This window comes from Electrona antarctica (genome assembly GCF_951216825.1).
Source record: "Electrona antarctica genome assembly, contig: scaffold_25, whole genome shotgun sequence".
NCBI lineage: Eukaryota > Metazoa > Chordata > Actinopteri > Myctophiformes > Myctophidae > Electrona > Electrona antarctica.
In genome coordinates this window covers 7,941,076-7,957,337 of record NW_027637034.1, presented here as the reverse complement: position 1 = coordinate 7,957,337, position 16,262 = coordinate 7,941,076, and the positions used below count along the sequence as shown (strand labels likewise).

Sequence of the window (16,262 nt, the reverse complement as noted above, 5' to 3'; positions counted from 1 at the left end):
CTAAACGCTGTACATGCACAGCCACAACCCTGCTTCTGGGTCAAAGTGTTTACGCATGCGCAACAAACGATCCATGCACTGTTGCCTTAAAGTCTTTCGCCCCCTGGTGGTGGAGGTGTGTAACTGTCACTAAATACAAATTATACATCTATGTAACAGGGGTTGCGTTTTGCAACTGCCTTCAAATCCCACTATAGTAGGGCCTGTGCAGAGAGCACTGAGGGAGCAGGGGCTCAAACACCAGAAAAGGGCACATGTGTGTGTGCTCGTAGCGCGCGCCGATTTTTGGGGTCTTTTTGTGGGGTCCGTCCCTTGTGCCATTGCATGTCATTGGACAGTAAAATAAGCAATACGTTATCATTAGTCTGAAACTAAAACTGACTGATGGCAGGCAGCACATTTAAAGTATAATTATAAATAATAATTATAAATAATAATTATGATAGTGGAATTATCATTAGGCCTACTTGTCAAATGTTCGTCTTGAAGGGCCAATGGCCCTAATTGGCTCCCCACATAAGCCCTTGTTGGCCCCCACATAAGCCTTATTGGCCCCCCGGGGCCCCCCATTGGCCGCCCACATGCCCTTATGTGGACAGAAAAAAATAAATCTTATGATTTGTTTTTTAGTTTTTTATTTGAAGGGGCACTTTGAGGCAAAAGGGCAGTGGCTCAAGCCCCCCTAGCCTGAGGTGTAAAAACAGAGTGAGGGGCGCTCTTATCATCGTACATCATCATGAATCATCTTATAGCCTGCTACTGGCCAATCATTCAGAATGCCTGTTGCCACAAATTTACATCATATTTGGCGGACATTTCACCTAATTTCTCCTTTCATTGTCAATGGCAAATATTGAGACGTGTGGGGTCAAAAGCTGTATATAGGAGGCCGTCAAAAAATCACACCTGTGTGAAGTGAGGGGCGCTCTTATCATTGTACATCATCATACATCATCTCATTCCGGCTAATCAGAATGTACGTCCTCACTTTCGTCTTCAATGTTTGTGTTTACGCAATGTTTGTGTTTCCACAAACACTCAAAACTTCATTTTCAATGGCATTTAATGTTTGTGTTGGGACAGTTTGTGTTTACACACAACCTCACAGCTGGACATACCGTAGGACGGGCTAGCGCCCCTAAAAAATACAAAAATAAAGATACAAGTTGCTCAGGACGTCAGCTAGAGTGAGCAACCTCACAGACTCCATATTTGGACTTAATCTTCGACACAAAACTCTTTATATTCTTTATATCGACTTCCTTCTTCACACTTCACCTCGGACTCAAACACTCAAAGCTTTGAGTGTTTGAGTCCGACGTCACGCTGACACCGTTATGGTGCGGGAGCGACATGGTATAAGAATGTCAAGCGGAGTCACAGAGCTGGACAATGTGGGAGCAGCGAGCTTGAAGCAGCACAGAGACAGACATTCTTTAAGAGCTCTAAGCAGCACAGAGACAGACATTCTCCAAGAGCTCTAAGCAGCACAGAGACAGACATTCTCTAAGAGCTCTAAGCAGCAACAGAGACAGACATTCTTTAAGAGCTCTAAGCAGCACAGAGACAGACATTCTCTAAGAGCTCTAAGCAGCAACAGAGACAGACATTTTTAAGAGCTCTAAGCAGCAACAGAGACAGACATTGTTTTAAGAGCTCTAAGCAGCAACAGAGACAGTCATCCTTTAAAGGACCACTTCACCACTTTTCAACCTATCTTCATATAATAGGTCCTCACTAATAATCATGAAAAAATGGCGCAATTATTTTCTACTCGTTCTGTGTCTCATAGGAGGGCTGTGGGCAATTCAGAAACCGTCCTCCAGTTATAGATTAAGGTTTATAGATTATTAGTGAGGACCTATTATATGAAGATAGGTTGAAAAGTGGTGAAGTGGTCCTTTAAGAGCTTGAAGCAGCAACAGAGACAGACATCCTTTAAGGGGCGATTCACACTATGGTCCCGGGTGTGCACTCGGGACCACTTGGCAGATGTTGTGGTAGTGTGTATGATGCGTACCGTTCCCGGGAGCGGATCGCCCAACCGTCCCCGGGACCACATGAATTGTATTCAGATACGGATCAAGATATGGGTCCATTTGGTTTCATCTTATGCACTCAATAAATATATTGTTGTTAAACAACTGCATTACTTAATTTACAAGAAGTCTACACAATTAGAGAATGTAGAAGAATTGTTATTTTGATCAATGTGTGCCCATTGTCTCTTACTGCTGAACAAATCTTATCCAACGACAATAAAATATTTCTTGGGTCTTGGGTCTGAGAGGCTAAATGTCATCAAATGGTGGTCCATATGGCTCAAATGCAGAATAAATAATGGGCCCTGATTTAAAAAGTGTTGAAAACCACTGATTTAAAGGATAAGCCTCTTGAGATGCATCATCTCGTTTTAGAGGGGGTCCTCGGGCATTTGTCCGTAACGTCGACATTAATGTTGTAGTTCTTGCGATCCACTTATTTGAGACATAAAGCATCACAGAGCTCTACTACTATAACTACTGGGACATTCCTGTTCATGAGATCTGCAATGCTCCTGGTCTCCAGAACTACTGGGACATTCCTGTTCATGAGATATGCAGTGCTCCTGGTCTCCAGAAGTCACTGGCTTTCACTCACTGCAGGTGACTGTGCTTGTTCAGATTGCTCCTTTGTCCAGATTGCTCCTTTAGGGGGAGAGGATTTTGGCCTACTGTATGAGCTCAAACAAAGTGTTGTATAAGTGTATGCAAAGTAGTAGTTATCATAAGCAGGACTAGCTGTGTATGAAGCCCAACACACACCGTCTGTGAACGCCGCGCGTCAAAACAGCCGCCTCCGTTATTTTCAATTAACCTATCCCACACCGGCGGCCTCCTGTGTGTCCTCATTGGTGAGTAGGCTCTTCAAAGCTTATTTACAAGGACATATGGCAGGACCATGGACAAGAGTTCTTTAAGGTTTTCTATATTTTAGGACCCACAAAGCACTTCTACTTCTTCTTTTCTGATCAATATGGCAGGACCACATTTGATCCGATTTCACTCAGCGATGTGAGAAACGAATTATCTTCAAAATGTCACCAACCACGCATTTTCATCTGAACTAAACGCATCACTATTGATGATTGACCTAAAACTAATCTGAATTTGGGGTTTGTGACTAGTTGTATTTATTTGGATCATATAATGTCAATATTTGACACTGTGTTGTGTATGTTTCAGTGTTGGCTGCTGTTTTTTGCGGGGAGGCTAACTGCAGGAGTAAGTAGGCTACTGTTGCAACGGCTTGAAAATTGATGCTCTTCAATTTAATTCAACCTTAATTATGTTTTATTTATTAGTTGTATTACTTTCACTGAGCTATAGCCTATATGATTAAAATAATTGAATATAGATCAATCGTGTAAAGGAAGGACATTATAATTAAGAATTCAGATTAACGTGTGTGTGTGTGTGTGTGTGTGTGTGTGTGTGTGTGTGTGTGTGTGTGTGTGTGCGCGTGCGTGCGTGCGTGCGTGCGTGCGTGCGTGCGTGCGTGCGTGCGTGCGTGCGTGCGTGTAAACATGCATGCGTGCACACAAAAATGATTTCATTTGCCAGATGGTTGGGGATGTGGTAACTTCAAGATACGACTCTTCTGTGGTAAGATGGAACTGTACATTACCAGCTTGAAGCTAAGCTTAGTGACCATATACACTATAGCCTGGTAACTTGACCACTCCCCCTTGAGAGTAAGTAGTTTACCAGACTATATACACTACACGTGTATGCCTATTTTCCTTAACGGATATTTTCTGAACTGACCTCAATATATCTTTTTCTTTTTAAACATACACCATTAATAATCTATCTATAAATGCATCAGGTCTCTGTTTGTACGTACGTGACACACGCGTTCCACACCCCTACAGGGAGTGCAGTTGCAGGATAGCCGGTTGTCCAGAACCAGCACAAAAGGCCTCTGGCCGGGCTCTGGACCTGATCATCGACACAGGCTGTCAAACTAAAATATGATTTAAAAGGTTATCTAACGGCGTACTTTCTTTCTTTTTTACCACCACGTCTTTACTATACCACGTTCCAAAAGGTTCCGAAATCGGCCATTTTGATTTAATTGAATAATAGGCTATAAGCGACTGTAAGGCCTATTCAACGTGGAATATTTGATTGATAAAATAATAAAAGACTATATAAGAAGAATTTCATGTGTAATATGTTTGATGGAGTATAAGTGTCTATAAGTCGTATTTAATGCGAAGTGTTTGTTGGGATTGTTTTACTATTAGGATGGGGACATCACATGAAGCTACAATCGGTTCAGTATGCATGGAAGTTTAGTGGGTGGAGGCAAATTACCCCAATGGACCCAACATGTTTGTGCATCACGTGCATGGAGTACTGTGTACGCACACATGCATGCACACACACACCAGTGTTGATGTTGACGGCACATTTTGATTTAGTTTTAATGAATAAAATTTCCATTTAGTTTTAGTCATCTGAAACGTTTTAGTTTTAGTCCAGTTTTAGTCGACTTGATGTAATGTTAATTTTGGCCGGCCTAGATGGTGGCTTAATGCTAGCCTGGCATGGCCAGACTAAAATCACTGCGCTGTGGCAGATTTCAGTCAGGACAACTCAAGAATGGATGGAATATATATTTATTGAATATAAAATGAGCAATATATATATATATTATGGTTTGGTGATGAATTGGATCTGCTTTTTTGGTACTGGGATCAAGCGCATCAGTCCCCGCCATAGACCCACCGAATCCCTTGTACCAAATCAGCAGATCCAAAACGACAGGTTGGTAGCTGGGGTGATGGAGGGTGAGCAGCAACAGAGAGACATTTCTCCTATTGTAAAATGACTCCGTGTAGGCCTACTTTTTCATAGTCAAACATAAAACAGCACACAAATATGCTTTTTTTTATTATTCTTTTTACTGTAAACCAGCCTGCTCAAAGCCGGCTCTGTGGGTTCCGTTCATATACCTTCTACCTCCAAGCTGAAAAGAACTCCTCAATAGGATTCAGGAAAGGAGAAGAAGGTGGAAGGAATAGAACAGAAAAATGTTCTAATGATGCCAGCAACTGTGTAGTGGCTGAGATTGGGTTGGACCCTCTGGCTCATGGTCAAACCATGATTGAACACATGGTCAACCACAGACAGTTGCCCGAATCTCATTAGATATGACCGTTCTCCTTCTTCTTTCTCCTCTTCCTCCTCTTCCTCTCACTCCTCCTCTCTGTCCACCTACTCCTCTACTCATCCTCCTCTCACTCTTACCCCTCTCCTTCTCTGGTTGTCGATCTCTTCAAGGTTCTCCATTGTTCACCCAACAAAACAGAGGCTCTCAAAAGGCTCCCTTTTATGCTGCAGTCCTGATTGCAAATTGCTCACCAGATCTGAATGTATAGAGATTTGACTATTTGTGTGTTGTAGGTTGATTGTATGTGAGAAGTGTGTGCAACAACTGAACATTGTGTGTAGTGTTTGGACAACAAGGTAATGTGTTTATTGACATCAGTGTAAAGAAGGAAAGTCAGAGTCTGCAGCGATCTGGTTGGTCAGTAAGTTAAGACTCTTTCTTACTAAGGGCAGACTCTCGGGCCCAGATGACATCATTGATAAACTTAGTTTGTATTTAAGCAGTCAATTTCTGTTAGTCAGTGTGATTTTTGCCCCTCGTCATTTTGGATTTAGACTTGTTGGGTTATATCTCCAAATTGCATGTGACTTTTCCATGTATTTCTGTAATGTTATGTCTCGCTGGGAATAAATGTATCCCACCTAGATAATTTGACAAAGTTTCTGTCTCCGTTTATTTGCGCAATCTTTACCATTCAAACTATTACAGTAAATTCACATCACACCAAAAGGGGTTCCCGCCCAGAATGGGTTAAACATGATTTGTGCAGTTTTAAATTTCACCAAGTCTGGGAACTTTAGAATATAAGATTTTAAGAACAGGTTATAGGTATGATCAAGGTATCCTTATTATAGGTTTGCCCCATACTTCTACACAGTACGATAGATAAGGGTCAACAAGTGAATTGTACAGTGTGTCATTGAAAACAAATGGTGAACATTTGAGTCCATATCTTGATAAATAGGTTGACAAATCATTGTAAACCAATCAGATCATCAGACACGGTTCTCCTAACTGTACCTAGAGTAACATGTACATGTGCTGAAGGTGGATTTAGTCCCGATGGTCCTACTCTCTGGAACGAACAACCTTAATGACCTGACATCTAGCTGCTACAACTGTCATCTTTTAATCTCGTCAGCCCTAGTTACTTCATGTGTCAAATCGTGAAAATAGCTGATCTACAAGCTCACAACATGTTGCGATGCAATGTGTTCTGACCTTGTAGATTGCCTATATCCGCAGAGCAAACATTGTGTGTGTGTGTGTGTGTGTGTGCGTGCGCGCGCACGTGTGCGCGTGTATATGTGTGCGTGCCAGGGCCGTGCAGAGAGCACTGAGGGGGCAGGTGCTCAAATCCCACAAAAGGGCACATATGTTGGTTTTTGGGGTGGTCTTTTTGTGGGAATACCTTGCGCCATTTCACACCAGAAATGTTGTACATTGGGGGCTCAATTTTCATCCATGCTATACTCCTTTTCCCTAAACTTCTTTGCCTTTTTTATTTATTTATGTTTTTACCATTTTGAAAAACTTTTAGAATAGTTAAAATAGAAAAGTTTTTTCAAAATAGCAAAAAAAGCAAAGAAAAAAAAAAGCAAATAAGTTTAGGGATAAGGGGTTTAGCATGGACAAAAATAGAGCCTTATTTTTCTAATGGGGAAATAAAAGGTGTTCCACAATAACTTGATCCATGTCAGTGGCCTACGTTCTCATTACCATGTCAAAATGAAAAGGGCCACGGATGTTGTGTTAACACTTTCATCGCTCTCATGTGATGTTACCGCAGGCAGACAGGCAATATCTGTGAATTTGCGCCAACTACTTTCAAGGCACACAGCCCAACACAGCGAGAGGAGCAGCAAAAACCTCTGGCGGATTGGACAAAAACAACAACTTTGATGGGAAGAACGTAGGCTGTGTGTAGCAGCCTGGAAAGCACGAAAGGTTAGTTAAGAGCTTCGGCTGCATGGAATTTATATAAACCTATATAACCCGCCATATTTGTTTTACCTCAAATGTCTGGTTTGGTAATGTGAAATAATTCCTTTTGTTCACAGCACACACCTGACAAAGGAGCATTGATATTACATGACGATTAAATAGAATTGTTTAAATGTGATGCATATGTGGCTTCATGGTCCGATGGTACATTATGTAAGATGTAGCTGACACCCCTGATCTACACAAACCCAGCAGCTTGTGAGCACTTTACTGCATATCAATGAACATAATTATTGCATAAATTGTAATGCATATGACTTGTTAAATACTGACAAATGTGGACACAGACTGAGGCTCATATTGTACTACCAGAACATATGAGCTGGAGGGAATAATGCAAGATAAAATGAAGTTCCATCATGTTGAATAGAAAATAAGATCCATATACAAGATAGAATTAAGCTCCATCACAAGGAACTATTAATGTGTATTTTATTCAGTCATGTTGATATTGTCAGATTATACATATAATTCAGATAAAGAAAGAACAAGTGTGCTTCCTCTGGAGACTGCTCTTTGTTTAAGGCAGTGGGTGCTCAGCTTTGAAAATAACTTAAATCATAAACAAACTAAAAGGAAAAAGCGGCACTCCAAAATAAAAAATAAATGCAAGACTGGCTAAAAAGTCTGAAAAAAATGTAAATACTTTAGAGGATTAGACTGACCATATGTCTTAAACTAATGGCTTTTCGCCAGTATGAGTACTCATGTGTCTTTTTAGATTACCCGCCTGAGTAAAGCCTGTACCACATACTGTACAAGAAAATGGCTTTTCGCCTGTATGAGTACTCATGTGTTTTGTTAGATTACCCACCTGAGTAAAGCCTGTACCACATACTGTACAAGAAAATGGCTTTTCGCCTGTATGAATCCTCATGTGTGTTTTTAGATCACTTGGGGCAACACAGCCTTTACCACATACTGTACAAGAAAATGGCCTTTCGCCTGTATGAGTCATCATGTGGGTTTTTAGATTACTGGTGTTAACACAGCCTTTACCACATACTGTACAAGAAAATGGCCTTTCGCCTGTATGAATCATCATGTGTGTTTTTAGATCTCTTGTGGTAACACAGCCTTTACCACATACTGTACAAGAAAATGGCCTTTCGCCTGTATGAGTCATCATGTGGGTTTTTAGATTACTGGTGTTAAAACAGCCTTTACCACATACTGTACAATAACATGGCCAATTGCCTGTATGAGTCATCATGTGGGTTTTTAGATTAACCGCCCGAGTAAAGCCTTTACCACATACTGTACAAGAAAATGGCCTGTCGCCTGTATGAATCCTCATGTGTTTTTTTCTCTCCTTTAGATTAAACATTTTGCCACACTCTGTACATACAATTAAAACTTTTCTTCCCTGTGTGACTCCAGGACTTCAGGTCCTGGGACAGCTTGTGCTGTCCTCCCACATTTTGTGTGTTTTGTGATTTCAGTGTGTTTAAAGCTGACTGATCTCCCCTAGTCTCCTCCCAATCATCAGTATCAGATTCACTAATTGGTTGTGATGTTCCACAGTCCTCTACATCAGCTTGTGTTTTCATGTGTACAGTTGACGTGCCGGCTACAGGCTCTGTCTCTCTGTCTTCATCATCTTCTTCACTTTTCACTGCTAGTAATGTCAACGCTGATCCACCAGCCTCTTCTGGTTTTTGAAGTAGGTCCTCTTGTTCATCATTAATCTCTGGAGCTTGTGGTTCCTCCTGGACCAGACTAGAGCTCCTCTCCTCTTCATGTGGAACCTCCTCTTTACACACAGGGACGTGCAGAAAGTCTACAAAAATAATACAATGTGTTACGACCCTTATGGTCTAGGACAGAGGTTCTCAATGTTTTTGGCTGGGGACCCCCGGAAATGCTTTGGCCATGTCTTCTCCCCTCTGGCTCCAAAACTATGGAATGGGCCTGGGCCAAGTTAGCGGTCCAGGCACCTTGGCTGGTAATCCAGCATGACATTGCGTCACGGGTTCGTGTCCAGATCCAGTCAAATTGTACTGTGTGTCTTCCACCGCATCTCCCTCCCCGTTTCCTGTCTACCTACTGTAAATCCATCAATATATATATATATATATATATATATATATATATATATATATAGCTGTCAAATTAACTGAGTTAATTAATTTGTGAGATTAATTTGATTAAAAATGTTAACGCAATTAATCTATGCTTGGATGACCCGCCCCATACATGCCATAATCGACTCTGCACTATCTAGCCCTATCTGGATGGCAATAACAGTGCCATAAAAGCCTGCACAATTTACATAGGCAGAGGCTTAAATCACATAGCACGACAACGGGTGAAAGACACCATCCTACCACACTGCATGGGTTTGTTAGAAAGAATAAAATATACATACATATGCATGTTAAATGTATCCGCCTTCTGACAGTTATCTTACCATTCCCACAACAATATAGAGAAAAACATGGCATATTTTGGACATTCGACAGTTCGAATGATGATTAATTCATTTTCAAACTGTGATTAATCTGATTCAAAATGTTAATCGTTTGACAGCCCTAATATATATATATATATATATATATATTTGGTGGGATGCACGATTAATCGGTAGCATAATCAGAACAGGCCATATCGGCCATACAAATGCCATATCGGTATCGGAATGGTCTCAAAATAATAAAATAATCTTAAATCAAAATAAAGTTTTTTTTTCTACATTTAATTTGTGTACTCGTCTCATTCAGTAGTCATTCAGTTGTGAAAACAGACACTTGTAAAAGGCTATTTATTGATTGATTTAATACTTTATTAACATGCTTTGGGCCAAGCCCCTAGGGCCTAGGCTTGTTTCCATTGTGGTCCTCTGTATAATATCGGAATCGGTCCGAATCGGTATCGGCAGATATGACCCTGCAAATAATCGGAGATTGGATATCGTGTCATAATCGTGTACCCCTAATATATATATATATATATATATATATATATATATATATATATATATATATATGAAAGGAGGAATGGAAAGGACTTCAGACTCCATCTTAGTCCGTAGCACTTGCCCTAGCCTCGACGACCTTACAGGCCTATGTAAAGGCTCAACTGTTCCACTGTGCTTAGCTTACGTATGATTCTTGATAACAATACTTCATGTAGATGTATACCATGTTTTGTTCGTGCTTACTGTAAATCACTCTGGATTAAGAGCATCTGCTAAATTGCAAACAGGGTCTGCGATTAATTACAGCTGCGGATCGCATTGCGAAGTCAAACTGGTTCACTCAATCGCGCATATAACAATTGCGCAGCGCTAGCAAGCTTGTGTGTGTGTGCGTGTGTGCATGTGTGCGCGTGTCTCTGTCTGTCTGTCTGCCTGTCTGTGTCTGCACTCTGTCATGGGAGAACATATTTGTTAAAGTGACATTTTTTTCCTTTATTTCTTTTCTCAATAGGCCTACCAATTTGTACAGCAAGCCTTTGGCTGTATACATATATTATTTATATTTGTATATTTATTATAATGATTAGGAATTATTATTATAATGATTAGGAATGAATTTGCCTTTTGTGCGAACCTGTGCTTAGCTGAATAGGCCTAGATTTTAATAATCATAATGTTGGTACTTGAGAGCCAAATATTTTCTGAGGTGGTACTTGAAAACTTGTAAAAAGGTTGAGAACCACTGATTTAACAATATTTCTGTAGTTTTTTCTTAATTTCATATAGGCTCAACATTCTGCTCTGGTTATCAATGGTAAAACTTGTTTATCTAATTAAATAGAGGTTTGCTTAAAAGTAATCCAAAGGTAACTGAAAGTAACCAGTTACTTTTTAAATTGTGGTACTCGGATTACGTTACTGACTACAATTTATAGCAAGTAATTTGTAACTGTAGGCCGGGGATTACTTTTTAAAAGTAACCTTCCCAACCCTGATTGTAAATGGTATTCAACTTTACTACATGTTTAAACCACAGTAAATAAAACACTACATACCTATCTTGTACAATTTTACTACAGGGTGCATCCTTGCATCAAACAGTCCATGTCTCTGGTCCATCTCTGGCTGTTCCTCTGACAACGTTGAATGTCTTTTGGAGGCCATCTCTCTAGATACTGTCTCCCTGTGGTGCTCTGTGGAAATCACCAGTAGAAAGCCCTTTCATTATACCACATAATCAAATCAAACTTACTTTCAACCTGTTCAGTTGAAAGGAGCAGTCACTAGTTGTTCTAAGTGCTAAAATAATTGTCCCCATCCTGATGTAAACATCAGATGAAAATAAAAATAGATATTGAATTTGTAAAAGGGAAACAAAGGTCAAAAAGTAACAGAAATAGCCAATCTACAAGCTCACAGAGGACACAGGCTGGGGCGCCAACCCATACTGCTCCCAGGTGCCGTCTACATTCCTCCTCACCAGTCTCTCCGGTGGTCTAATGTTCATGAAATAGGCCTACCACTTGTTTATCCTACTTGGCCTGTGTCTCATAGGAGGGCTGTGGGCAGTTCAGAAACCCGTCCACCAGTGACATCATCGTTAGGCAGATTTGTTTTTAAACAAGATTTAAAATAGAAAATATTTCGATTTGTATTATTGTGAGACCAAAGGAAAATCATTTTCGCATTGCAACTCTTCAGGAATAGAAAGCCTGCCGTTTCTATTCGTTTGGATTCCCCATCGATGATATCACTGGTGGATGGGTTTCTGAACTGCCCACAGCCCTCCTATGAGACACAGACCGAGTAGGAAAAGAATGGTGATATTTTATCATGAACATTAGTGAGAACCAATTATATGAAGATAAGTTGAAAAGTGGTGAAGTGGTCCTTTAAGTAGTATTTTTTTTATTGCGTATTTTAAAAATACGCAATAATTCATTGACCCACCAGCCTCTCTTTGAAGTAGCTCCTCTTGTTCATCTTTAATCTGTGGAGGTTGTGGTTCCTCCTGGACCAGACTGGAGCTCCTCTCCTCTTCAGGTGGAACCTCCTCTTTACACACAGGAACGTGCAGAAAGTCTAGGATGAATACAGGTTAGTTAATACTGAATTTAATACTGTTAATACTGAAGTAGTACTGAAAAGCTTCAGTGAACCCATTAATACTTTTACTGACGAACCGTCGTCCCATTCATAATACATTTTGATCAATGTAGTCACATTGTTAATGCTACAATCAATAACCGAGTCATATCGGTTCATCTCTACACTCTCAGTATCGACCCACTTTCACCAATAAAACCAATAAAGACAGAGTGATTTAAACTTACTGAGATCCAGGTGGTCTTCAGGTTCCTGTTTAAGGTAGTCTTCAGGTTCCCGTTTAATAGAAACAGTTGTGGCTGGAGAACTGATCTTCACCTGCAGACTGGACTCCACACACTGGTCTGGAATGAAGACATGTAATAAACACTTTAATAAAGACTTTGATGTGACATTATTAACTTTAATAATAAGGCTGTTCATGTGTCACAAATAAGGACTACCATAGACTATATAGAGACCAAAGGACTACAGCATAACACTGTTTTAAAAAACAAAAAACTAATTTAAAATGAAAAATGAAAGAACAAAATGAAAGAACATCTAGCAAGCAGTATTTTTTTCATTGCATAGGCCTATTTGAAAAAGCCAAATCAGTTTGATAACAGATTAATGATCCTGAAATAGATAACACAAGTAGGTATACTATTGTTGCCGTCAGGTGGAGACTAGCCTCGGAAACCCAAACGTTTTTATTTCCAGGGGGGAAAAAAAGTCCGGACCGAGTCCACTTCAAGTGGAACGAGTCCACTTAAATTCGGCATACAGTAGCGCAAACGTTGATCACTCTGCTGATTTCTGATCGTCTGCACCTTTGTTAAATTGACGCACACACGTACACACACTCCTCTCTCTCTGTCGCTCTAATTAATTAGTCTCATGTCGCGCAGCTGCGTCTCGATTCTCCCGGCGGATCCTGCCGGGAGCTGCCTATGACATAGAAAGCATAGGTGGACCCCAGGCTAGGTGGAGACCTCTTATGTCCAATACTCCAAAACTGTTACTTTTCAGAATTCTAGTAGGACAAATCTAAGTGGGTGAGTTTTAACCAGCGACGCTGACACCCTACCCCAAACCCTAACCTCACAGGGAAGACACAGGTGATTTTTAACCGGCAACTCATATCGGCTGTTATCGGCAGTTGTGGCGTCGGCCACGGAATGGAACGACATTGCCGCGGAACTCCACTAATCCCCCCACCTTCCCGGGGAGGTGCCGCCCCTCCCCCCGGCAGTGCCACGTCTGATGGCCGGGACGGAGAATGCACTCGCTCCTTCTGAATTACGGAGATACAAGGTTTCTCTGCTCCGGCAGCAATGATAAAAAAGTAAACCCAGCTGCTATAATAGAACAGTGTCAGTGAGAATCATGTAGATCTCAGGATTCACATGGAAACAGTCAAGGCCTCACAGAACGGAGACCCAAATGCCCCACTATAGTTAGTCCCATAATAGTTGGCTTACATTGTATATTTTCCTGAATCCTGATAGATGTATATCGAGCAATATCCCCAGAGTCTCAGAGGAGGAGGAAGAGAGGCTCACTAGGACAGATTTAACAGCAACAACAACGACAATGACACAGACGCAGAGAAGGCTCAAACAACCCACCTTGACTCAATAACACCAGAGTAAGGCCAAGTGTGGACAAGGACAGATGCATGCACAGTTGCACACCGCACAGACTTATAGTCTGGTGAGACGTAGGACCCTAGGCAGGTCGCGAACCACAGTCCTAGAAACCTCTAAGTGCCTGCAATGTCAGAAGAACACAGGTGGCAGGTGGAGCCTCCTGCTGGCTCTGGCATAGAGAAAGGACAATAGCTGGAAGCCTGGATGAGAGGGCCAGTGATTTGACCAATCACTGCTGACCTTGTGGTGGTCGAAACAAACAAACAGTCCGTGGCACAGTCGGTAGTGCTGTCGCCTCACAGCTAAAAGGTCCTGGGTTCGATTCCCACTGGGGACGCTAGGGCGTGTTCTCTCCTCTGCGTCATCAGTGCGCATACCCGAGGCGGGGTTGGCGAAAGGGCCTTTCTGTGTGGAGTTTGCATGTTCTCCCCATGTCCCCTAGGGTAGGTACACTCACATGTTCTCCCCGTGTCCCCTAGGGTAGGTACCCTCACACAACAACATGCAGTAATCCTGGTCTCTAAACTACCTCCCCCTGGCCAGCCGGGGCGCCTGATGGAGGGAAACTCCCCCCTGTCAGGTGAAAAGCAGCAGCTTGGACTCCTCATGCATAGAAGGAAGGATGAGGTCAGTCCGCTGCCCCCCACCCCCCAGGTTGGCAGAGTAAGTGTAGCGCCCAGGATTACATTAGATAATTGACACTGGGTGAAAAATGGGTTGCAAAATCGTGGGATATATATATATTTTTTAAAGAAGGTTGGGGACCACCTGATGACCTCTCTTCCAGGCCAAGGCTTTATCCATTATGGATCTTTGATGTATTAACAAACAAACTTAAGCCTTTAAAATAACATGAGAAATATCCCCTAGGCTGCAGTACCAAGTCAGCCATACCACTTATGACCACATTTCTTAAAAAAAACAAATGTGAGACAGAGGGGTTTAATGACAAAATGATAGGCAAGGCCCATCACTCTCACACACACACACACACACACAGGGCTGGACTGGGACAAAAATTCGGCCCGGGCATTTTCGCGTGAATTTGGCCCAGACCGGCCCACCACAACCAGCGCGCAGATAGCAGAAACTCTACCACCCACTCCGTCGAGGCACACACACAAACAAGCCCTAATACCACCACTTTTACAGAACAACATAAATGATACAAACAGTAGTGGCCCTAAGCAACATAATATTATGTGGCCCCACCCCTGCACTGCACCGCCGGGGGGGTCAGGGGGGGCGCTACCTGGTGGCCTGCCGCCTATTGGCCTGCCTGCCAGGATTTTTTAAAATCCTGGCGGCCCCCTACGGTCGCGGCCCACCGGGAAAATGCCTGGTATGCCCTGTGGCCAGTCCAGCCCTGCACACACACACACACACACACACACACACACACACACACACACACACACACACACACACACACACACACACACACACACACACACACACACACACACACACACACACACACACACACACACACACACACACACACACACACACACACACACCTGAAGTGAACACAAAATGTAACAATAAAGAACTTGAAGCTACTGGGAAATGTACTTCAGTTCAGCTAGCTTAATGCTACTTGTAGCTGAGCTGGTGTTGTTCAGAGTTTACCAACCTGCATTGTGTAGATCGATGTCCATATCAACACCAATGTCCAGCACTTTGTTTTGTTTCTCCAGCAGAGTTTCTAGTGTCTCCATCTCTCTCTGGAAGAGGTTGACCATGACCTGAGCAGCCAAACTGAGGCGCTCCATCACAAACACTCTGACATCAAGCTTCACACAACAAACATCAGCACCACCACTCTGTTGCTTGTTTGTCCAAAACACACAATATGTCCTCTCCCACCGACGTCATGTGTTCATGTATCTTCATCCGTACAGACTCCATTTGACACGTTTTGACCTCCATTATGAGACGTTGTTTTTAGCAACAATCCGTTTATTTCACACCACGATGAAAAACAACCACAGAGCTAAAGGCTAACCAACTCCATGCTGCAGTGCTAAACGCTGTACACGCACAACCCTGCTTCTGGGTCAAAGTGTTTACGCATGCGCAACAAACGATCCATGCATGCACTGTTGCCTTAATGTCTTTCGCCCCCTGGTGGTGGAGGTGTGTAACTGTCACTAGATTAAAATTATAGGCCTACATCTAATATGTAACAGGGGTTGCGTTTTGCAACTGCCTTCAAATCCCACTATAGTAGGGCCGTGCAGAGAGCACTGAGGGAGCAGGGGATCAAACACCAGAAAAGGGCACATGTGTGTGCGCGTAGTGCGCCGATATTTGGGGTCTTTTTGTGGGGTCCGTCTCTTGTGCCATTGCATGTCATTGGACAGTAAAATAAGCAATACGTTATCATTAGTCTGAAACTAAAACTGACTGATGGCAGCCAGCACATTTAAAGTATAATTATAAAT

General features: G+C 42.1%; 1 protein-coding gene across 1 annotated transcript; it reads right to left on the bottom strand.

Annotated features, from left to right (window-relative positions):
• Window positions 1-9,331: 9,331 nt before the first annotated feature.
• Window positions 9,332-15,772, bottom strand: LOC306919236 (uncharacterized protein; the record flags this gene model as incomplete). The annotated part of the gene is made up of 6 exons (XM_079532056.1): window positions 15,452-15,772; window positions 12,412-12,528; window positions 12,029-12,160; window positions 11,134-11,271; window positions 9,976-10,047; window positions 9,332-9,420 (listed from the first exon to the last, which is right to left on the bottom strand). The coding sequence occupies exons 1-6, from the start codon at window positions 15,588-15,590 to the stop codon at window positions 9,332-9,334; spliced, it is 687 nt and encodes a 228-aa protein (XP_079388182.1). The 5' UTR covers window positions 15,591-15,772.
• Between the last annotated feature and the right edge of the window lie 490 nt (window positions 15,773-16,262).